Here is a 22,579-nt window from a genome sequence, read left to right on the forward strand (position 1 = left end):
TTTCAGATGAAAAAAATCATTTTTATTTGCAAGATGATAAAAATAAATGTGAAATCTGTAAACCATTGCATAACCGTAGTGAAACATTTAAACAACAGTTAACAAACTAGTAAAACACTAAAGAAAATATTATGCAGTACACAAATCTTAATTTAGAAAAAAAAAAGACTAGCATTATAATAGACTTGCAGGTAATGTCTTGTGTTCATTACACAATATCAGTATACAAACAAATATTTCTTTTTCTGGGATTATCAGAATAGTGTCCTACATATCAACAGCTTGCCACAAAATAAGGGACATGTTCCATTTATAAATAAATGTATTAAACCAACCGACATCAAGGTAAATAAATCTGTGAAATGCCGTTTCCTCAGATTAAAAACATTGGCTCTCCATCAAATCATTGTTTTACCCTGAGAAACATCACATTTCTTTCTCTACCATTTCGATACACTGATACATACAGAAACTTCAGAAATTTTGCATGTTCTAGTTTGTGTACATATGAATGGATAGCGATTTACAACTAGATGCTACATCTTAATGATTCAACTGTTCTCCAGTGACCCATCCATGGTATATTTAAAATCAAGAATACATTCAATATTTCCGGGCTTCAAAGTTAAAAGTAACATTCCTACTTTAAAATATTTGTGGCATATGGAACAAGTTGTCCCTCAATATTGACAAAACTTGTGCTATTTTTCTTTCAAATTATTAAATTCCAACTGCCTAACTCGTATACATGTACTCAGGGTATGCACCGGTACAACATTGCATAAATCTTCAGGCTCAATTATTATTTTTTGAACAAAAAAAAGACATCACAAAACAACTAACAGTAATGCAACTATTCCACAACTGATGTTGATTATACATCAACTGGGCATTTTTATGGAGAACTGATGTCGTAATAATATAAAATTAGGTATTACTGCAATGTAATATTATGGCAAATACAGACAGCGGGACCCCCTTGGACAATATTGGACACCCTTGTGTCATGCGTTGGTTATTTTGTAAGTAGTTTAATCTAATTGTCCAAAGCCAAAGAAGCCTTTTATTAGGACCTTCAGTTAAAGAGCAGATAATTTAAAAGGTCTACAAAATGTCCTAAGGCACTGAAATATTGATCAAAATTAAGTCTTGTATTTTTCTATTCAACTTGTTATCAAAACACAATCTCGGCACAAAATATCCTTGATTCCAATTGAGATCATTGTAATTGAATTAAAGGCACAGGTGTAGAAGTTCAATTTGTCCAGTATCGGGATACATTTAAATCAAATTTAAGGAACATTTTTAAATGTAAGCTGTACGTTCACAGAGCAAATAATCGTAAAATCTCTTTAGAAATAGAATTTTTTTTAGGGCAGGTAACATAAGTCAAGATTTCTTTAAATATGTCTGTATTTGCCATTGATGCTGGTCACCATTATTAAAGGAATATATTGATTAGAGTAAAACAGAATGATTTTCTAGCCATGATCACAAAAAGCTTAAACAAGAAGAAAAACAGTCAAAAGAAAAGCACCTGACAGGCATTGTAGATTTACTGTAGAAGCATACAGCACACAACCATTGATAGTCCAGAAAAGTAAAAGAACAAATTCTATGGCCTCTCAAGAACTTAAACACATCATTCACCTGACAATCCTTCCATGTAGAACTGTTCAAAAATGTACGTTAGCTTAAGGTACAACGGGCAAACAGACAATGTCACATTTGTCAGCAACACCAGAATATACGTCACAGAAAATTTAATATACAAATACAGATACTTTGTTAGAATTTGACCCATTTATTTTATATTTCTTTATCCCTAGAGACTAAATGGATATGGGAAATCATTCTGAGAATCTATTTAAGGTACTAGGTGATAATCAAATTGTTATTTCATTTTTATTCTGAAAAAAAAAAGATGAATATCGAAGGCGTAATATCAAATATCGTAGTGTAATTCAAAATAAATAACAGCAGAGGTCTTTGGTACAACTATAAAATCCTTAATATTGTAAGAAAAGCTAGTTCAACCTCTTATTTGCTCACTAAGAGAATAGTGTGTGGTATCAATTGACAAACGCAAAAGGAAAAATGTACCCTGAAATAGAATTTATAATAATTCAATTTATAATAGACGCGTGGAAATAAATTGACCATGAATTTGAAATGAGTAAAATCTACCATTGTTTGGACATTATATAAAGTTATTCCTAACTTAGTACTTTGGTAAAGTACCTTAGCAAAGTACTTTAGCTGCGTTACATAAATGTATGTGTCAACAAATGGAAACTTACTTTAGGAAATTAATACGAGAGCCTTGGTCTACAGTACATTTCTAGACGTGGACAAGACTTTTGGACTGAACACTGCGATAATATAAACATGACATTTGCATTCTATTTTTAGGGTCAAATGTCCCAAAAATACATACAACCACTTTGGTTAAATCTTATTTTTTGCTTTTTTTTATCTATTCTAGACATCCTGAACTTGGATGTCTGAAAACGCCCAAACAGAATAGCTTATCATACCCTTGTAAAAGTGGACCGATAGCACTGCGTATGCTGCAGTCTGTCGGAAGGGTATAATACAAAGAGAATACGATTTGAACATTCTTTTAGCTAATTACATAAGTGCAGACCTGCAAGTCAATTGCAGTGATTTAAGTTGATCAAAGGATGACAGCCTATTTAGAAAGACATACCGAGCATAAGATTTGCCAAGTCTGATGAAAAAGAACATAGTTTAGAAAAGTTTTGTTTCGTTTTATCCAAGTTTTTTATGCACAACATTCAAACACCTAAAATGTATTACAATAAACTACGATAATACCGTTTCTAGTTGCAGCAAAGCTTGCAGAAGTGACGTTAATAAGCCTTTAGTACACTAGAACTGATTCATTACAAATATTCTGGCAGTGTGACAGTGCAAACCGATTTTTTTTGTCCTTTTTTTTTAAGCTGGTTAAGAAATCGCATAATATAACATGCAATAGATCATATGCTATAATATCAACACAAAAACAAAATAACCATAAACTTTAATGAGGGTTGCCCTCCCGTGAGCCAATTGATTTCCATCCTTTTGAATGTAAACAAATCATTTTCCCACCCTTGCAAACAGCAAACGGTGTACCTGGAGATGGCATGTTTGTTATTTTCTTCTATCAAACTTAAAGCAAGAAAATGCAGTTGTTGTCGTTTAGTTTTTTTTACACAGTAGAAGGTCGTTTCAATTAGAGTAACCAAAGCACAATACACGGTCGTAATTATTAACGCAACGAGCAAGTTTTAACCACAGAATTCTTCATTCACTGACAAAAAAGATATCACTTAACTGTTCAAAATAGTCTTGTCCCTATTACGTGTTTGCATACTTCCAAATGTTTACTTGAAAAACGTTTTCATAGCAGACTGATGGTGAAGCTGCACCAATCGAGCTCCACACAGGTTTGTGTGTGGTGCATATCAAAGGGGTAGAAGTCGGACCACGGGCGCTGACTAAATCTGTACTATTATAAATCGACAGATATACTTAGTTGAGTGAGGATCGTTCCTCTGTAACGCAGGGGCACACGATCTCTTCTGCCGTTAAAAAAGAGACATGTTTCGCACCCGCGCATGAGAGCCGACTACCACGTTGACTGCTTGGACGTGAGCTTGGAATCTAAAAGGCAAGGCACTTAAAAGAGTGAGAGGCCGATATGTCCTAGACACAATCAGTAGGCGATCTACGAGATTCACAATAACCGGCATTTGATGACACGCAATTCTAATAGCTAGGGCTATACATAGGGTTATACCTCTACGTGAGTTAAAAAGGACCGATTGAATAACTGCCTTGCTGAGATCACAGCTGCTGGTTATGCCTTAAAAATTGCATTTTAAATGTGCACTTATTTGATTGAAATTGTATTCATTTACCGATTAAAATAGGAACTAATATGAACTCCTCTAACAGATTATTTTTTTAATATGAGAGAGAGAGAGAGAGAGAGAGAGAGAGAGAGAGAGAGAGAGAGAGAGAGAGAGAGAGAGAGAGAGAGAGAGAGAGAGAGAGAGAGAGAGAGAGAGAGAGAGAGAGAGAGAGAGAGAGAGAGAGAGAGAGAACATACCATGATCTTAAAAAGGAAACCTATATCATTATGTTTCACAGTTTGCACAAAACGAGAAATTTGCTTATTTAAGAAAAATATAAACCTACAATGCAGCTTAAAGCAAATGTCTATACATCCCAGGCCGACAAAGAAAAATAACTTCTGGAAAGTTGGTCAAAATAATGATGCTTGACTGGGTATAGTATACACATACTACAAATGATTGCTACTAAATATGTGGGCTTGAAAAAGTAATTGACTAAGGGGAACTGAAAAAAGGCTACATTTGTAATTTTCTATATTTCATTAAGATGATATAAAAGACACAATTTCTACATCAGTAAATCTTAACAACTTATGAGTATTGTACCGCATGTAGTGAATAAGGGTGCTGTTTTTTTTTTTTTCTTTTTTAAATTTTTGTGCTGAATGCACATTTAGTTTTGGTCCCCTTAACAGAGATAGCCAACCAGAGAGAGCAACACTCCTGAAACTAAATACCAACAATACTTTCACTGTGTGCTTCATCCTGAGGTCGGTGGCTTCAGGAAGAATCCCTCAAACGACTTATATAATAGGCCTTTTAGTTAATAAACACTTTGTTAAATCATGCTCCATCTACTCTGTTATATCATCCAGACAATTGATAATATATCATATCAATTATTATAGAAATCAATTTGAGTGGGTCTAGAAAAGTTATATTTTGTAGTCGATGTGGTTCAAAAGATTCAATTTGTGATATGCGAAAAAACTATGGCAGCATTAGTTAGATAAAATGATTCAAATACTTTGAAGACATCACCCCAGGGGATGAGACAAAACAGTGTGCTACTAAACTTTATCATGAAAGTAGCTAAAAGGATGTCTTTGGTAGGCTTGTTTAAAAACATTATTTTTGTTAGTTGTTTTTTTCAGTTTTAGGAACATTGTCTGTAAATCAATCTAGAGCAGTATATGATGGTGGACCATCTCTAATCAAATTATTGCCCAGCTATGACACAATATTGTTTTGTCTCCAAGATACTTGGGTTGGGGCTAACTTTGGTTGCCAATATGAATAAATACTGTTGAAAATGATTAACTTGGTCGACCATTATCCCTCAAAGTACTAATATATGAATACATTTTGTGTGTTTGTATAATTGCATGCAAGGGTGATTGGACTTCCATCATGTGAAAGAACTATTTCCCAAAAAACTTGAACTACCCAATTTGTAATAGTTATTTGACCAGTCAAACATCATTAATCATATGTGTATCAAGTTACTATCAAAACACAAATATCAATTTTAGAAAATTCTAAGCATAATGTGAATCCGTTTTTTTTATATCTTTACTAAAAGCTAGTTCTATAAATAGTACCCTTGTATAATTGTACATCACCACTTTAAAATCTTTGTTCTACAGTAAGGACATTCTGTTTTACTAGGCGCACAGTTCTCACAAAGTACATAATGTTGGCACGGTTGCAGTACAATGCAACGATCATGCTTTTGGCAAACTATACATTTCTTTGACTGTAGCTGATATATTACCTGTTGGAAAGGGAGGGAGAAATAAACATTAGTTGCAACTTTGTGTAAAAAGGATAAAAACAAAGAAATAGCCTACCGACTATTTATTTGATTTTAATTACCGGTGTAATATTTTTTTTAATGACAGAAATGACCCTTACCCCGTCTAGTAGCTCCAGGTCCTTGCGCAGCTGGCTCTGGATGGAGTGGAGCTTGGACAGGGGCAGCTGGTCCAGGTCCCCGTGACCACGCAGGAGGGGCGTACCGGGGCCGCGGCAGAGAGCGTCAAAGTCCCCCTGGGTCTCCTTCAGCCTGCGCTCCGTCTCCTCCCACCTCTGCTCCGCTAGCTGGCGCTCCGCCTCCGCCGACTTCACGCGCTCCTTCGCCTCCAGCGCGTCTTTCTGGCACGCCTCGCACGCCTGCCACACGACAGAGGAGGCGGAACGTTGCGGCGCGAGGATGACTCAGTCCTGTGTTCCCCCGGTTCAAACCCAGCGCAGACCTAATCCGATCTAACCACTTCCTTTGGTTGTTGTTGCCGCCATGCCACTACAACTACATTTAGCATCCGAGATTAAATTGCGACATAATCAAATCCAACCCATTTCCTGCGATTAAGTATGCTAAAAAATAAGACCCGGCTGCAGGTTTCGTTGCATCATTGCTAAAGTTTGGAAAATCCAAACTTTGGCGATCCCTCAACGCTGCCAAACGCAATCGGATGTGGGAGGGAGGCGCTACTACCGACCTGCTTGACCTGGTGCCACGCTTCCTCCCACTGCTTCAGCTTCCTCTTGGCCTCGTCCAGCTCTCTGAAGAGGCGGGCCAGGTCCCCCCCGCCGCCGCTGCACCCCGAGGTCAGGCTGCTGAACACCGGCGACGGGCTGGGAGAGAAGTTGCCGCTCACAAAGTCCCAGATGCTGCTGGCGGCTCCGTTCAAACCTGGCGGGGAGCGCGGTGGTGGAGGGAGACAGTTTACCATGGGTGGTGCAGCCAGAGGGACTCAGTGAATCAGGACACGGGTAATTAAGGGGTAAGAAGACTAGCTAGGCATCGGGCTCAAGGTTGCCTGCAGGTCGATTGAGGTAAATAGACTCTTTTCGACAGGCGTATTCAACAAACACAGGTGGCGCACATAACACAAAGTTGCAAAGTTATCTCCTTTTTGCAACGGGAAACATGTTGGGTAGTAGACTGAAATACTGTCTCACAGGGATTTGATCAAATTCTACTATTCTACTACCCAGGCGCGGGTGCATAAAAAGAGCAGACCCATAATAAGTGTGTCGAATGATCTGTATTTGTCCTCCAAGGACGCCACTGTGAAAAGGGTCTACGGGGAACAAACAGCACTGATAACATCTCAGTGAAAGGGGCTTTACCCAGTCACATCTCTTTTTCATTGTTGGTTCAAGAAGAAGAAACCCAGGCGTTGACATGGTACCCACCTAGGGAGTTCTGGGACGAGGAGGTGGGGGTTCCCAGGAGGCCGTGCTCCTGCTTGGCCAACATGGACGAGGGCTGATGGGGGGTCTGGGAGACCACCCCCCCGAGCAGGGACTGGGAGAGGGACTGGGACAGGGAGCTCATGGGCGAGGTGGAGAGCGATGACGAGGAGTTAAAGGAGGAGGAGCGGCCCAGGGAGCCCGGGATGTTAACCGGGGCCGATCCGGCGAGCAACCTTTGACCTTTGGGGAGTGGGGCGGGAACGCACAATGGGATTAGCAACAATTCATTTCATGGTGTGAACCTCAAAATCTAATCTCTTTGTTAAGTTGAGCGTAGTCCTACTTGCAAACCCCACTTGGTCCTCTTGCTCCTCCAGATCTTGTTCAAGAGACGCAACGTTGATGTCACTGAAGTTAATATCTAGAGCCGAGCCTGAAATGAAAAAAAAAAAAAAAGTATTATTATAATTACACATTAATCACATTTAATAAGGAAATAGTTGTAGGATCAGTAGGATCATTACACGTAATGTATACAACGCTTTTACCCAAAGCGTCTTATAATACCGTGTGTGCATGCAATCTTAGCCTGGGTGATAGCAGTGGGAGTCAAACTTTGTCACCCTTGCATTGTTGGTGCCCAGCTCACCCAATTGAGTTAGGCGGGAGAACACACACACACACACACACACACACACACACACACACACACACACACACACACACACACACACACACACACACACACACACACACACACACACACACACACACACACACACACACGTCTATATTTATCGTTTATATAACAAGCCACTACACGTGTTCCTTAACCACGTCGCCTTCTGCTTTGCAGCATGTCGAGGCGTGACTCACCAATGACGGACTCGACCGTGTTGCTCCCTGGGTAGAAGGGGGTGGCCTTGACGTTCATGGTGGACAGGGTGGTGGGCGAGGAGCTGTCGGAGCCGATGCTGGAAGCCAGGCTCGATGTGACGCTGGAGGTGACGCTGCACGTTAAGGGGTTCCCTGCGGAGAACACGGCGTTCTGCTGCCCAGGAAAAGAACAGGACTGTTCAGAACACCATTGTTATGCGGGCGATGGCGAATTATAGCTTCTTTAGTTGAGATGTAAATAGAACAGCGGTAGGGATGAGGCTCATTTCGGAGCGCCAACGCCCACCGTCTGAGGTTGGATTTATTTCAGCAAAGTGTGTTTTATATCCACAACATTATCATCCACTTTATGCAATGATTTCAGTATAACTCAAAGGGCGCTGTCACTGAAAGATGTGGTTCAAATCTTTAGCCCTCCTCATCATCAGGGGCACATATTGATATACAACATCCATAGTGCTATTTCAGTATAATTTGAATATGCCAAACACTACACGTAATAGACAGATACTAACCTGCTTGTCTGAGTCATTCAGCTTTTGATCTCCATGTCCCTCATTCTTTATCTGAAGAAAAAAGACGAAGAAAAAAAGGCAGCCCTTTTAATAACTATTAATATTAATAGTGCACAAAACCATTACCGACATGGACATTTTCTTTGAAATTTGTTATCTTTTGAAAGTTTTATATCTTGGCTTATTCATTTCTGAAAACTTTTAGAGTGGGGTTTGCAATTAATAAATTACCCGCATTCGTATTCAAGACCGTCGGCACATTGTTTATATAAGCCAACTACTAACTAGGTACTGTAACTAGACACACACAAACACAACTCCTAATTGGTGACACGACAAAAAGGCTCAACACAAAACGAGTTCAACTGACAAGGAAGGGGAACACAAAAAAACAACTCAAATCTAAATATAAGAAGGCGGGGCTAGGATATCAACTGTCCTCCTGAAACCAGAGAACAGTGCACCTGAATTTACTGTCCCACACCCGAAACCTGAAGTGGGGGATGGACACCCGCTCAGAGAGAGTTTGTTATCTTAAAAGTATATAAGTGCATGGTTGCAATGAACTGGGAACTGGGTTCCTTTTCCTGGACACAATTAAGTGTGGTTGAGAGGAACGCGGCAGATATGTTAGATCCACCGATCAATATAAAAAGGTTAAGAATACTAAAGGGTAGCGCAGAACAGAACTGACAGCCTTATCAAATAAATATGAGAGTGAAAGCATTAAAGTACAGCTGACTCTAAAAGCAGAGGCAAAAGACAAACTTTCTGGCTTGAATTTACTGTTACGCAATACATTTCCGGAAAACATTTCTGAAACAAAACTCATGATGGCAGCTGGGAAAAGATCTGTTCTCATCTTCACCGTTTTTTTCCAATGCATGTCAAGCTACCAATTTGCAGTTTTTGCTTATAAAATATTTATGTTCAATATTCATCCCTCTTTTCTTTAGCAACTTTTGTCCCATTATGAAAAAGCACAGAGAGGGGCACACTTTCCATGCCCCAAATATCAAACCACCCAAAAAAAAACAATATCTAGGTCCTCCAGATCAATGACTCGAAACCGCCAGGTATGTATGATGACAATAACAACAACAAACAAGCTACCTGGCCGTTGCTGCTGCCTGCAGGAGTGGAGGAGCTGCCTCCGCTGTTCCACTCACTGATTGGACACTCGGAATACTGCTGGGACTGGGAGCCGGACTGTATGGCGCTCAGCAGGGAGCTCATCGTCTCCTCTGCGGAGGGGATCCCTAGGAGGAGACACGTGCATTGTTTGAGGGCCCACAGTCTTAGCCTACACTCCACAGGGTTCAATGTTAGGTGTTTAGAAGGGACCCTAGTTTACTGCAAGGAACCTGTAGCGGCTCGTCAGCATGACCCCTAGTGGTCAGTTTTTTTTGGAGGAAGGAATTGTTTTGCTTACGTTCCACGTGAGCAAAAGCACAGAATGGTCCTCTTGGACAGTAGCCAGTCTGCCTCATGTCGTTGCATTTAGTGGATTTGTAGATCTTAAAACAATGAGGCAATGAAGATAATCAGACAAGTAAGAGTCATAGTCAAATATTATTGATATGATAATAAGAAAAGGCTATTCGGTCATTATTAATTCCTGTATCATCTCTGACACACACACACACACACACACACACACACACACACACACACAATATCTATGAAAAATCATGAAATATGACCACGATAAGATGCACATCTAGAATAATTTCAGATGTATAAACAAAAAGAAAGAACAGGATTTCCACAAATACACAGTGTCAACAGCACAGCATATAAAAACAATGACCAAGCCTGTCAATCAATCATTAAAGTATTCAATAGTCACTTATTAACTTAGCTGTAATCACAGCACAATGATGACAGGTTCGTTAAATGATTTAAAATAAACCCAACTCGTTCAATTGAATTACAAAGCAATAAAACATCAAATAGAGTGATATTAATGGCTAGAATGAGGTATTAGAACTCGTCCTTTCAGACAGTATACATTAACAATGTTATTGAAAAATATACATTTGTAGGATTTGTGTGAGAAACACTGCATTCCAAATCCAAGCAATTGGAAAAAATTATATTATATTAGTTATAGTCCAGCAGGAATCCTATTGACCGACCTCTGGGTGAAACTGCTGCTCTGTGCGGGAGTGACAATACTGGCAGCCATCTCCACTGTCACACTTGGAGGGCTCGCCCCACTCATCCCCATGCTTCACATTGGGACAGGGAGTCGACCTGGGCGGGGGGGGGGACGGGGGGACGGGACCGTCCGGATACCACACAACATCAACAACACCACCACAAATCACGGGGGCCTTTAACATTTGATCACATCCCTGTAATTTGAGTTTAGAGTCGAGACTTGGGTCACCTGTACTTGTATTTGCGGGGGTTCCTTCTCCGGTCTCTGCTGTTGTGATAGTGCGGGCAGGCGTAGCCCTGCCTGCATAGCCTGGGGGGCTTGGTGCATTGCTCCGTTTTGTAGTTTGCTAATACAAAATTGGTATCTGCAAGGAATAAGGCCCGTGTCATTCACCGACAAAGTGCACCGCGCAGAGTGACGGAACAACGTTTGAATGAACAGCGAGTGGGAGTGAGCGGACGTTGTGTCTCACCGTGCCATCGGGGGTCTTCCGTTAGAGTCTTCTCTATCATGGCCTGGCTTGCCAGGACACCAGGCTGGAGGTCTGGGATACCTTCGCCCGACCCAAGCTGCCCATTCTGGAGCGCCTCTTGTGCTTGAAGCTCTCTGAGGGACACAAGCGGATGCAGACTGCGTTAGTTCCGTTGGATGACACAAGTGGATCAAGTGCACAGAGCTTGTTTTACAGAAATAATCTCGATTCGGATGAGAACTCTCAAGTTATTTTTCAACCTGCACGAGCAGTTTATTAAGATGTCAAATCAGCTTATAACCCTCCTGACCACAAGACGCAACAACTTAAGCATGTTATCCCAGGTATGATCGATAAATATTTAAAATAATTTAAAATGATTGAGGTAACATAGGACCAAAATCGTCCGTGATAATAATGCTGACGCAAGGGTGGTTATTGACTTAACCCAACAGAATATTGTCAACTCTTCTTGGCTCCCACTTTCCAAAACCTTGACAAATCCTTCAATAAAGCCCCCAACTAACTGGCCGCCAACTGCCATGGTACTAAAAAGACCCGTTGAGCGTATTCGATACAGACGGTACACTGGCCATTATATGCGTGCCGGGTTACTGTTGTGTATGTCGTTGTGTGTCCATGTCACCTGATATCATAGACCGGGGGTCGGAGGTCGTGGGGCCCATGAGCAAACGCACAGTGCAGACCATTCTTTACACAGTGCCCACGGGCGTCCGTCTCGTGTATACACGTCCCCGTCTTGTAGTAGCGGAGGTGGTACTTGCGCTCTGTGTCACCAGTGGTGCGGTGTAAGTACGGACAACTGAAGAAACCCAGGACAGGAAAGGACAGAGTTTGTTTGTTAATGAGTTATCTTCAAAACAAACACAACCATGCAAATCAAATCAAGAATATAGGCAATAAGTTGTGTCCGGCTTTTGATTAATAAAATGTGGAATAAAATTTTGATCATGTATGAATCCTGTTGAGATATCAACATTACAGAAAATGTGATGCTGTGCTGCACATTTTCCTGATGTGCTGGAACTTGTTGTTACAGTTTCCTGCTTCAAATTAGATAATGACAGCGAGGAATAACAAGAAAGAAATAATTTAAATATAATTATAATTGCATATCATTGGAAGACATTTGTGATCGTGCGGTTTTACCAGTATAATGTGAGCACTCAGGAGCACACAGAGTCAAAACCTTCCTCGGGCTAAAGAGAAGTAAGCCTCCGGAGTTCACACAATCTTAATTTTCTGAATAGCAACAGTTGCTATAGCAACAGATAAGGTCATACAAAAATAGCAGTGATTCGTAGTAGAGGGATAGTAAAGACTGCAGCAGATCATTCAGGAGTCAGTCAACATTTACTTAAAGCTTTGTGGAGCAACAAAGCCCGTTTCCAAATCCAGATGTGCATAGTTGTGGTGAAATATAATTGAAAAACAATCCTGCTCCAACGGTATGGCCAAAAACTGTAATGTAGTCTAGTGCAGTCAACATGCTTTTTCGGATAATGATTCAACTGTATAATGCATATTTCATTGTTATAATAAAATAAACCGTGAATATGGAACACTTGTGTACAAATTAAAATACTCATTTGAATAACAAAAATAATTGTAACAATCTATTAATATTTCAGTACATACATTATTGTAATTTCTGTTTCATTGAGATAGCATTTACCCAATCATACGAACATGATGTTTCTGTTTTGGCAATATCAACTAAAGACCTTTTCAGGAAACATAGCATTAATAACACAAACATGTGTATATCTTTAAGGAATAACAACGGTTTAAGTCAATTGAAAGATTGTTCACATAATATTTTTGGTGACTCCCCGAAAAGTTAAATGACCTATACTTGGATTACAAAGTGAGTCAAAATCAACAAGAGCTACAAACTATATTTACTTCCAAAGTTCTATCTCTGACAAAAAACATTGGACTCTGAAAATAAACTTTGTATAAGTCTTTCTGATTAAAGCGACGCTTAGATTGAAGGAGGCACTGCTTACAAATGCGTCTGTTAAACTGCGGGTTAAAGAAACACATGGTGGTTTATCAATCATGTTAACCTGATGACTTATACAAATGTGTGTTCTGTCCAGTAATGCAACAGTTGCTTTACCATCAGAAAACTCACATGTGCAGGGGCCAAGCACATATACAGTGTCAGCACAACACGTTTCTGATTCAGATTTTCTAGATAAATGTTGGACTTAAATAAACTGATAAAGAATCAAAGAAACTGAATCAAAAGGCGGAAACTAATGTTAATTGTGTTTCATGTACATACGCAAAATAGGCTTTAATAGGTTCACTTTCATAGATTATTTACATGCATAATTCATTAATAACTTAAAGCAAGACTACATATTGTGAAACAGCCTGCATATATTGCTTTGAGAACATTTGCATGGCAGTCTTGGGAGAAAATGTGTTGCAAAACAGAAACTTTTTAGGAAATGAAACTACATTTCATAAATGTATTGTACAATCGTATGGGTCATTGGTGGCATTGAACCGTTCATAAAGATGCATTCAAGTAAGAATGATCTACGAGTTATATATGCTGACAGCAAACGAGCAAGTATGTTTACATTCTAATATATGTTGGCCAAACCTAAATCAGAGTCCCCTCAAATTTCCTTCAGCACTCATGCTTTTTACAGTATGTAGGCAATTGTAGCAAGTTATTTTTTTGGGGCTGTTTCAGTGAGGAGTGAAATAAATTTCACCAGCACTAACAAGGGGTTATTTAACTGCATAGCAGGGCCACTGCATGACATAGCAACTGAACAAATGGCTCTGTTAAGGTATAATCAAATGTAAAACCAAGGGTTCATCTTTTTGACTACAAAATAACAAACACAGAATTTGCTTCCTGAGCTGGGCCACCCACAGCTTATAATCTACATTGAGGTATCCTCAAACAAATCTTAAATATTTCCACAACAGGCAGGTGCATTGGAATATTTTGTTGATTTACATGATGCTGATTTTGCCATTACATTACCTGCTGGCTTATCTGACCAAGTTATAAATAGTTGTAAACGAATGGCCCTCCACAATACCCATATAATTACTGATAACATTTTTCTGTGTGGAACATTCCGAATGTTGTGGAGAAACAAGATTTCACATGAAAGTTGGACTTACTCGTCTCCATCGGGACATATGCCTGTTGTCTCGTCATATTTTGTGCAATAAACATCGGGACTGTAGTTAAAAGTCCCATCTCTTCTTCGTATGGGCCGTCTTCGCCGCTGATTAAGAAAATGCCAATGAAAACAGGTAAAGGGTCTATGTTGCGTGCACTTGTGCTGGAGGAACAACGGGCACTGTTCTGTTCTGAATTCCTTCAAATAACTGAAATAAAGATGAGACTTTGTTAGTACTCATTCCTTTGCACACATTCCTTTGCAAATACTCATTGACTGTGACAAAAACAAAGAGTCGGACAAAAATAGTAACATTTCACGTTGTGTTGTTGTGGATGCTGCTTCAGGTTTACCAGCGTGTATTGGCCATTTACAAAAGTAGTACGCAGCGATTCGTACGTGACACTAGCAGAGGCGCGCTGAGCGTACGTCAAGTAAAGTGCGTAACAACAAGGAAGGAAATAAGGCCAAGCTATTTACAAGCAAACTGGATAGCGAGTCAATGGCTAATCGTTTAGCGTGGCAAGTTCACGCTTCGCACTCGAACAGTTATATCAATGCTAGATCAACACCGTATGGTAATAGTAAAAGTCAGAATCAACTAGTCGCTTACATTTTATTTTATTATGCGTCGAAAACATTATTGCTGTCGTGGTATTTGCTAATGTAGATAGTCACAAAGCCAAAGGAAAGCACCATGTTCAACGCAGAACAAAGAGTTTCACCAAGCAAGAATTGTAAATGCATTGTGCTGCATGTAAAACGATCATATACGTTACATATTGCCAACAGAGTAATTTTCTGCTGTAGCTTTACTTACGTATAGTGAGTAGGCTTCTCGGTTTGCGGAGAAGCATTGGCCGCCGTTTTCGAAACCGACGGCATTTTCAGTCAAAACAATCCAATACGCATGCGCGTCATCCTGCTGCTTGCATACCAAGCAGAGCCCGTCCCCCACGCTCCTAACAAGCAACGTGCGCCCTGTGTGCCTTTCTCAATAATTATTATCTATTTACTGGAAGGCCACAGCAGCCAAATTCATTCTGTTTAATTGATAATTATACGAAAGCGATTGTCGTTTATTCTCTTTGATGCATGGAGCTTGCTTGTACTACAGCCACTTAGTTTATTTTTCTGTTATTTGTTGTGCTTACTGTTTGTTTATTCATTTGCTTGGGTCTTCTGACATGCTATTTCCTCAGCAGCGACAACTATATATTTAACAATATTTAGCATGCATATGTTTGTGTGTGTGTGTGTGTGTGTGTGTGTGTGTGTGTGTGTGTGTGTGTATGCGTGTGTGATTGCGCGGGTGTTTGTGTGCGTAGTTGCGTCTGTGCACGCTCCAAGACACGCAAAGAGGGTAAGGGAAAAATAATATATGAGGTATAACTTATCTGAATATATCTGAAAATAAAAAAACAATGGAGTCAACTTGTTTGTCATTGAATTTAAGTATGTATTATATTGCAGCACATGTATATAACGACCCCTTTCTTTGTCCTACAGTATATCTACTAAGCTTGTCTATTCTCAGCCCTTTTGCTGAAAGGAGTATTAATACACTAATGCAATTATAAATCGGATCAATTATTCAGCTGTTGAAGCCTACGGCGTGTGCTTCTTTGTAATTATGCATAAAGCGTGGGCTATCTTGTTGTAATTACTTTGACTTTCTCCAGTACCCACAGCTTTTTCAGCCTGCAGTTCTGTGACCACACAGGACCTTTGCCGTTAAGGGTATGTATGCCACACGCTTACATCAGAATGGCTCAAGCAGGAATGTTGTTTTAAGATAGTTAAGTTAATTAGGCTAATTAATGGTAGCCTTAGATTCAGCATTAGATTCTGAGCCTTAGATTCAGCATTAAGTAATTTTACATTGTGTTGTTTATCGAACTGAAATCCCTCCTTTCCTTTAAAAGGGTTCTCATCTTTTATTTGTATTCTTATTATTAGTCACTAGAAGTTTCCATTCAAAGCCCCCCTTTATTGAGTTAGGGGAAGCATGATGACATCATCGAGAAAGCGAAGCCCCATACTTTGGAATGAGTTGATCAAATTGTGAATATCCAACTCCTCAAACGTCAGCGATGGTCGATATGTTCTGTGGAGATGCACACGGTCAGTCGCGTGATGTGCTGTGAATACAAGAAAGGGGAAAAGTCGCCACCATTGTCCCTTGCATGACGTCAGTACCCACAAACCCTTAACCTTACGCTGTAGTCCCAGCTGTTAACACAGTCCTCTGTAAAGCCCTTCTCACAGTGTGTGTGTGTGTGGTATGTATGTTTGTGTGTTTGAGGGCAGGAGACAGGGACATGGGGGAAATAAATTATAAAATATAGAGTTTTCCACTGCATGGTTGAACATAGAGTTTCTTGGTTTTGAGCTTGTTTAAAAGTTGTCTTGTTTAAAATGTTGGTCTTTTTGCTTGCCAGAGTTTAAACAAATACTGGCCAAGTGGCTTTAATATGTAACCCTACATTATTTTACCTGCCAAATGATCCGATCTATCGGCCATTGGCTGGGGAGCCTTTTTTTCCATTGATGATATTCAGAGGCATCCTTTCTGTTTCTGTTCCTAAGACTTGCTGTCCTAATTTAACACACCTTTTTGGAATCCAAACATCCCATAAGCGTCATGTACAATCCTGTCTGTCACTCTCCTCTAGAATTCAACATGCCGTTGCATCAGGGTGGCCCCGGGTGGCACCTACCCCCCCCCCCCCCCCCCCCCCCCCCCCCCTAAAATAATGGTTGGTCGAGTTCTCATTCTGTGATGTGAAAATTCTCCGCACTGCACTGCAAAGGCTGTGTTTTCCCCCCTGTGCTATCAAGGGCCATCCCTATTGAGTCAGTCTGGGCACGCCACTGAGCAGTAGCACCAGCGTCACAAACAAGTAGAGCATCAATAAAATGGCATTCTCAAGGCAACAACACCACCCTGTGAGATACTTTCCCAGGCTGCTTGTTACAGCTGGAACAACATGCTCGAGCTGGAGGTTTTCTCATTGCAGAAATCATCAATAGCTGCCTGCTCTATTAAAACAGCAAACACTCACTGCTCCAAGACCGCAGAGCCATTTCAACTATTGGTTAAGGCGCAAAGTTATTCACCCAGGATGTGTGAGGCTTCTCTTGTTGAGCTGTGGAAACAGTTCAAAACAACCCAAATAACTGAGTAAAGTGGTTGTCATTTGGGGAAATACAGTCAATGGAAGGTCTACAGTTTGGAGGTTTGGGCTTTTACCTATACTGGTATGATGTAAGTTGTGTCTTTGCACTGAACCCATCACCTTGCACCTTTGTTGAAAATTGTGTTTCTAAAGAATAAAACAAATCCAACTTCAGAATGAATGGATTTTTCTTTCTGTACCAATTTAGTCTGTGGAAATAAAGGCAAAACTATTTACTCTAATGGGCTAATAGCTGCAGTGAAAATTGTCCTGGAGCTGATTCTCATCTAGATAATCACAACGAATTGTTCAAACATTTTCATGGTGGATGTGGAACACTTTCTTGAGACAGCTTCCGGATCTATAGACCCATGGTTTATAATACCACCATTAGACGCCTATAGAGTTAGACGTCACAAGTTCACTGTGTGGGAATTTATGGTTTTGGTGATGGCCTTGAGTGTCTTGTGTTTTAAGAAGCTCTGTTATACAAGTGGGCAGACTGAGACACTAACATAAGGAAACCTCTACACTGCCTACACATAAAGACGTTAACTACAGAAATGATCATGAATACTGAATTTAAACCATCGTCTCTAGAACACTTAATGTTACAATCTATAAATTCAACTTCGAATTTTGTCCAGTGGTTTTATAAAAACACATTTATTTCTAAACAGTATTACAATAAAGATTGCAAAGCTAGGCTCAAAGTGAGCGAGAAAATGAACACCATGTCATTTGTCTTGTCTTTTCACCAATGGCAACTTAATATGAACTTAAACCAAAGCCACATACCCCTAATGTTTGATTTTAACATTTGTTCAGCCTGAATAGGTTGACGGAACACAAATCAGTGGCCGATTCAATAGAAAACAGCAGTAGACGGCAGGGAGAGGACAATAGGCAATGGTGTTTTGTACTTGCTTTACATCCCTCCAATATACCTGATGTACACATTTTTACGTTACAATTAAGAAGTGGAATATTTCCTGTGTCATAATATAACTTCACTTTTTCATTTTTTCAGAAATGAAGATTGCTCATGTTTTTTCAACCTAACATCACTTTCCTCTCAGCATTGCTGTTTGAATGTGTGACGTTAAACAATGTCTGTTAAGGACAACAGATCGCAGCAGCTTTCCATCTTCTCGGTGGAGTAATGTGTTTACACAGACCCAGTCCTCTTGTACCAAAACAACACCTGCCTCTCTGCTGCTCTCGCTGCACACTTAACAGGAGCTGACAAGTAGGGATCGTGACAGCAGGGATCTCAGCCAACATTTAGCAGACTCCTTCTATATTCCTTCCTGTCAGATGAGATTAAAAAAAAAAAACATACGAAAAAAAAACTCCCATGGTAACTCTGATCTCTATTTATAGCCAACTGTTTCTTTGGGTTCTTCGTTTCCATTCGTGATTCGTTCGTTTTGTTCTGTAGAGTTGTGCAGTCATTAGTGCACATTTATAACTGTAGTTACTGATAGTTACTTTATTGAACGGCTGATGGTTGAAATCAAAGAACTACTGAGCAGATAATAAAAGCAGGAACAACTCCTGTGCATTACGCAATGACCCAGACTCACGTTGCCCTGTTCTTCAAAGGAAATAGAATCAACCAAATGTTAATGCTTACCCTTTTTGTGACCCGTACTTTTTGGTTTATTGATCTTTAATGCATAAACATATTTACTGAAGATCGAGGTTGATTTGAGGTTATTTTATGGTCATGATTTAATCCCAGCAGCGGCTGCAGAAAGAATAAGAACTAACAATGCTAGCATAATAATACTTTTTAAATTAATTTGTTTAGTTAAATTTGGGGGCCACATGTCTTTGTATTCACCAAATAGAACTAGATGCACGTGAAATGAATAGTTATAAACAAAATGTCACAACCTCTCCACAATGCTATTATTAATTGTTGTAGGCAACCTTTATATACCTAGGGGATACTTTGACATTTGCACTTTGTCCAATGGAAACATTTTTAGAAATACAGTAGCTTATACCGATTCCGTTTCTGTAGTACAATAACAAGAATGAGATCATCTTGTGCTATCTTATCTTGTTAACTGTTTCTATTTGCTTTTTAGCTTCACATAGCAGTGAATAAAGCATTCATGGTTAGCTGCCAGCTAACATTTGTGCATTTTCATCAAGGCTCTTCGATGATTTAGGATGCAATAAAAGAAAGCGACATGTTCCAAATCGGGTTCCTTTTAATGAAGAACAAAAAATGCTTTTGTTACTCCAGAAAACAGAGCTTTGTCCTTAAGGTGTCTTTAATTGTCACTTTAATCCACAGTTTCATTCACTTCATTCCAGTTCTCGCTCTTTGCACCCTAGGGACTCACACCTCGGACACCTCGCTCCTCACAGGAAGGTGTAAGTCGAGCGTGTGTTGACAGAAGCGGTTAAGCACGGACCAGCTGGCTTTACGCTTAATAAAGAGCCGCAGCTTATCCCGGAAGGTCTCGCCGAGGAAGCTGTAGATGATGGGGTTCAGGCAGCTGTTGGAGAACGCCGCCAGGTTCACGATGTGGCCCGTGAGCGGGTAGTGGTGCCACAGCGTGGGGACGGTCGGCTGGTCTGGGTCGGCGGCGCCCTGCAGCAGCTGGATGCTGATGAACACGTTCTCCGGCAGCCAGCAGATGAAGAACACTAGCACCACCACCAGGATCATGCGCAGGGCCTTCTGCCGTCGTGGCCACAGCCCCCGGTGCTTCTGGGCCTTCATGAGGACGCGCACGATCAGGGAGTAGCACAGGCCGATGACGGAGAAGGGCACCAGGAAGCCGATGGTCACCTCCAGCCACTGGATCTCCGACACGTTGGCGAAGCAGAAGTGAACCTCGCCGTTGTGCTGCGTCTGCACGATGGCGAAGGGCAGCAGCGTGGCCAGCAGCGACGCCGTCCAGATGAGGCCGCAGCTGAGCTTTGCGTGGCGCATGGTCCGCAGGGGGCTGCTGCTGAGGGTGCCGGCCAGCGCCACGTAGCGGTCGAAGCTCATCCACGTCAGGAAGAAGATGCTGCTGTACATGTTGACCTGCAGGAAGAGGGACATGAAGGTGCAGAGGACGGCGTAGTCGTAGTACTTCTCGTTGAGGTTGAACACCTCGATGAGCGAGTCGGCCACCAGGATGAGGTCGGCCAGGGCCAGGTTGACGAAGTAGAGGTCGGGGATGGTCATGCGCTCGCGGTGGTTCAGGTTGACCACCAGGATGAGGATGTTGCCGATGAAGCCGATGGGGAAGAGGAGGATGGTGTAAAGGCAGGACAGGAAGAGGCCGATCACGTAGTACGGGTACGTGTCCGGGTTTTCAGTCGTGGCGTTGTAGTCGTACGAGGTGTTCAGCCATTCCGTGGCGTTGACATAGATCCAAAGCATGGAGGTGGTGTGCTCTTCCATGCTGACGGTGCTCACAACGTTGTGAATCATGGGCCCCATAAAGGTCACCTACAGCGGCTACATTGTTGAACTGCAGGAGTTCCCAGATTGGTTTGCGGAAATTGAGACTCATTTATGCTGTTTTGGCATGCTGGCACACTCCTGTCATGGGAACGAGGGCATTGTTGTCATGGCTTGTTTGGCCCCCTGCATCAATACTAGGGTTCGCTAAAAAGTGGCCAACTGTCTGAACGTCGCACACAGCGCAGAATAAGAAGATGCTCCATGTCTTAAAATAGCCTCATCCTCCACTTACAGTCTCTGGTTAGCCTCACGCCGGCCCCGTCTGCCCAAACTCACACACCTGCGACTAGGGGATGGACTTCTTTCTCCGTCTCAGTTGGGTCGTCTGCTTTTCACATGTTCTGATTCTAGTGGTGGATTGTCTCTTCAAGTCCATGTGCATCTTTATTCAGCAAACCTCGGCCAGAGACAATATTGCAGGGACACCTGAGATGTACAGTGGAAGGAGGTGGGGGGGTCGGGGGTGGGGGTGGGGGTGAGGGAGTAGAAAATGATTTAAGGAAAAAATAGATAGATGCACACGCATGCACACACTTGCAGATGCTTCGAAGTTATGGAAGCCTAACGGCGCCACTCATCAAACTCAAATATGCCATGCGGGTTTATCGTACCATTGGTAAATTGTCGATTTTACACCGCACATGCATAAACTGTTGAGTGAGATTTTTCTAAGGCATTAGACGGTTGGTCACCGGCTAAGTGCATTAAAATTCAAGCCGCACACTTAAACAGATGCATTGAAACGCTCATGTGAAATCCCTGAGCGAACCCTGGCTCTTTCTAACGAGCTTGCCCCAACTTGATGACTATTAATAGTTGAGATGTTGAGAGAAAAAACCCAACACCTCCCTCACAAACATGTGCACGGATGAACCCATTTGCCAGAACGTTGTTATAGCATCAGTACCCTTCTTTTGCTTGCATTTCACTTCTGCATGCAATGCATTTGTTTGTATAGTTTTGTTTTGCCTAACATATAGAATTGCTATACTGTTGAATGACAACAAGCCGTTGACCATGTTTTGAAAAGTAAGTAGGCCTTCATTGACCCAACATTTGTTGTAAATGCAGTGTAGTTCTCAAGCAATACCGTTTTGACATGCAATTACTTAAAGGGTAAAAAACAGTTACAGCTGTTATCAATACATATTGAGACACCGCAGAGTAGGTAGGTGCAGTGGTAGAGAAAGATGTGAAAAGTTTTCTTTTAAAATGTAATCCCCATTTCTTCGAAGCCCAAATCAAGTGACAATATTTTATTTGCATTTAATTGCTTCAAGTATAATATGAATTAGATAGGAACAAGTTCAAGACAGATTGTGACTCCCTATAGTAACTCTGGTTACCTGAATCAATCAAGTTAGCCTTGTAGCAGCAACAGTACCGGTAACAGCAAGGGGCATCGAAAAGCAGTACTTACTTCTTCTTCTACAAAAAAAATGATGGTGATTGCTACCCTGGTTGTTATATCTCTGATGCGGACGCCGAAGTAGTGGCACAGATTTGTTAATCCAATGTCCAGCTGATGCTTTCTCTCTCCCCCATCCACCTCCTTCTGTTTGGCCCATCCCATCCACTGAGAGGGGAGGGGGCCAGACATGAGGGAGGCAGAGATGAACAGAATGATGGTTTGT

At 41.1% G+C, this 22,579-nt stretch overlaps 2 protein-coding genes and 1 long non-coding RNA gene across 6 annotated transcripts in view; 1 reads left to right on the forward strand and 2 right to left on the reverse strand.

The window, feature by feature from the left end:
• On the reverse strand, positions 1 to 15,210 carry unkl (unk like zinc finger). Of its 3 annotated transcripts, none has more exons than XM_030342446.1 (15): positions 15,112 to 15,210; positions 14,290 to 14,499; positions 11,762 to 11,938; positions 11,116 to 11,249; positions 10,878 to 11,007; positions 10,618 to 10,735; positions 9,912 to 9,996; positions 9,593 to 9,738; positions 8,480 to 8,530; positions 7,944 to 8,118; positions 7,411 to 7,500; positions 7,068 to 7,307; positions 6,368 to 6,561; positions 5,781 to 6,038; positions 1 to 5,640 (listed from the first exon to the last, which is right to left on the reverse strand). In XM_030342446.1, exons 1-15 carry the CDS (start codon positions 15,174 to 15,176, stop codon positions 5,485 to 5,487), a joined length of 2,229 nt encoding a protein of 742 aa, XP_030198306.1. In that variant the 5' UTR covers positions 15,177 to 15,210; the 3' UTR covers positions 1 to 5,484. The 3 variants fall into 3 exon arrangements, with proteins under 3 accessions (XP_030198306.1, XP_030198298.1, XP_030198291.1); XM_030342438.1 differs by having other exon boundaries at positions 7,944 to 8,115; positions 10,872 to 11,007; XM_030342431.1 differs by having other exon boundaries at positions 10,872 to 11,007.
• LOC115532638 (uncharacterized) overlaps positions 15,096 to 22,579 on the forward strand; it is a 15,239-nt gene continuing 7,755 nt past the window's right edge. Inside the window, exon 1 of the long non-coding RNA XR_003974084.1 lies at positions 15,096 to 15,581. This is a non-coding gene — a long non-coding RNA (uncharacterized LOC115532638). The remainder of the gene's footprint in view (positions 15,582 to 22,579) is intronic.
• gper1 (G protein-coupled estrogen receptor 1) lies at positions 19,383 to 22,535 on the reverse strand. Of its 2 annotated transcripts, none has more exons than XM_030342491.1 (2): positions 22,366 to 22,535; positions 19,383 to 21,371 (listed from the first exon to the last, which is right to left on the reverse strand). In XM_030342491.1, exon 2 carries the CDS (start codon positions 20,919 to 20,921, stop codon positions 19,824 to 19,826), a length of 1,098 nt encoding a protein of 365 aa, XP_030198351.1. In that variant the 5' UTR covers positions 20,922 to 21,371; positions 22,366 to 22,535; the 3' UTR covers positions 19,383 to 19,823. The 2 variants fall into 2 exon arrangements, with proteins under 2 accessions (XP_030198351.1, XP_030198355.1); XM_030342495.1 differs by having other exon boundaries at positions 22,292 to 22,535.

The sequence above is a fragment of the Gadus morhua genome, chromosome 2 (assembly GCF_902167405.1).
Source record: "Gadus morhua chromosome 2, gadMor3.0, whole genome shotgun sequence".
Lineage (NCBI taxonomy): Eukaryota > Metazoa > Chordata > Actinopteri > Gadiformes > Gadidae > Gadus > Gadus morhua.

What these genes read in the sequence shown, in the direction of transcription:
- gper1 (XM_030342491.1), bottom strand. Translation starts at nt 20,921, where the DNA reads ATGGGGCCCATGATTCACAACGTTGTGAGCACCGTCAGCATGGAAGAG.
- unkl (XM_030342431.1), bottom strand. Translation starts at nt 15,176, where the DNA reads ATGCCGTCGGTTTCGAAAACGGCGGCCAATGCTTCTCCGCAAACCGAG. An exon ending in CAGGCAGCAGCAACGGCCAG is followed by an intron (nt 8,531 to 9,592) that starts GTAGCTTGTTTG and finishes TTTTTTCTTCAG; the next exon opens with ATAAAGAATGAGGGACATGG. An exon ending in CTCGTCCCAGAACTCCCTAG is followed by an intron (nt 6,562 to 7,067) that starts GTGGGTACCATG and finishes GCTCCCCGCCAG; the next exon opens with GTTTGAACGGAGCCGCCAGC.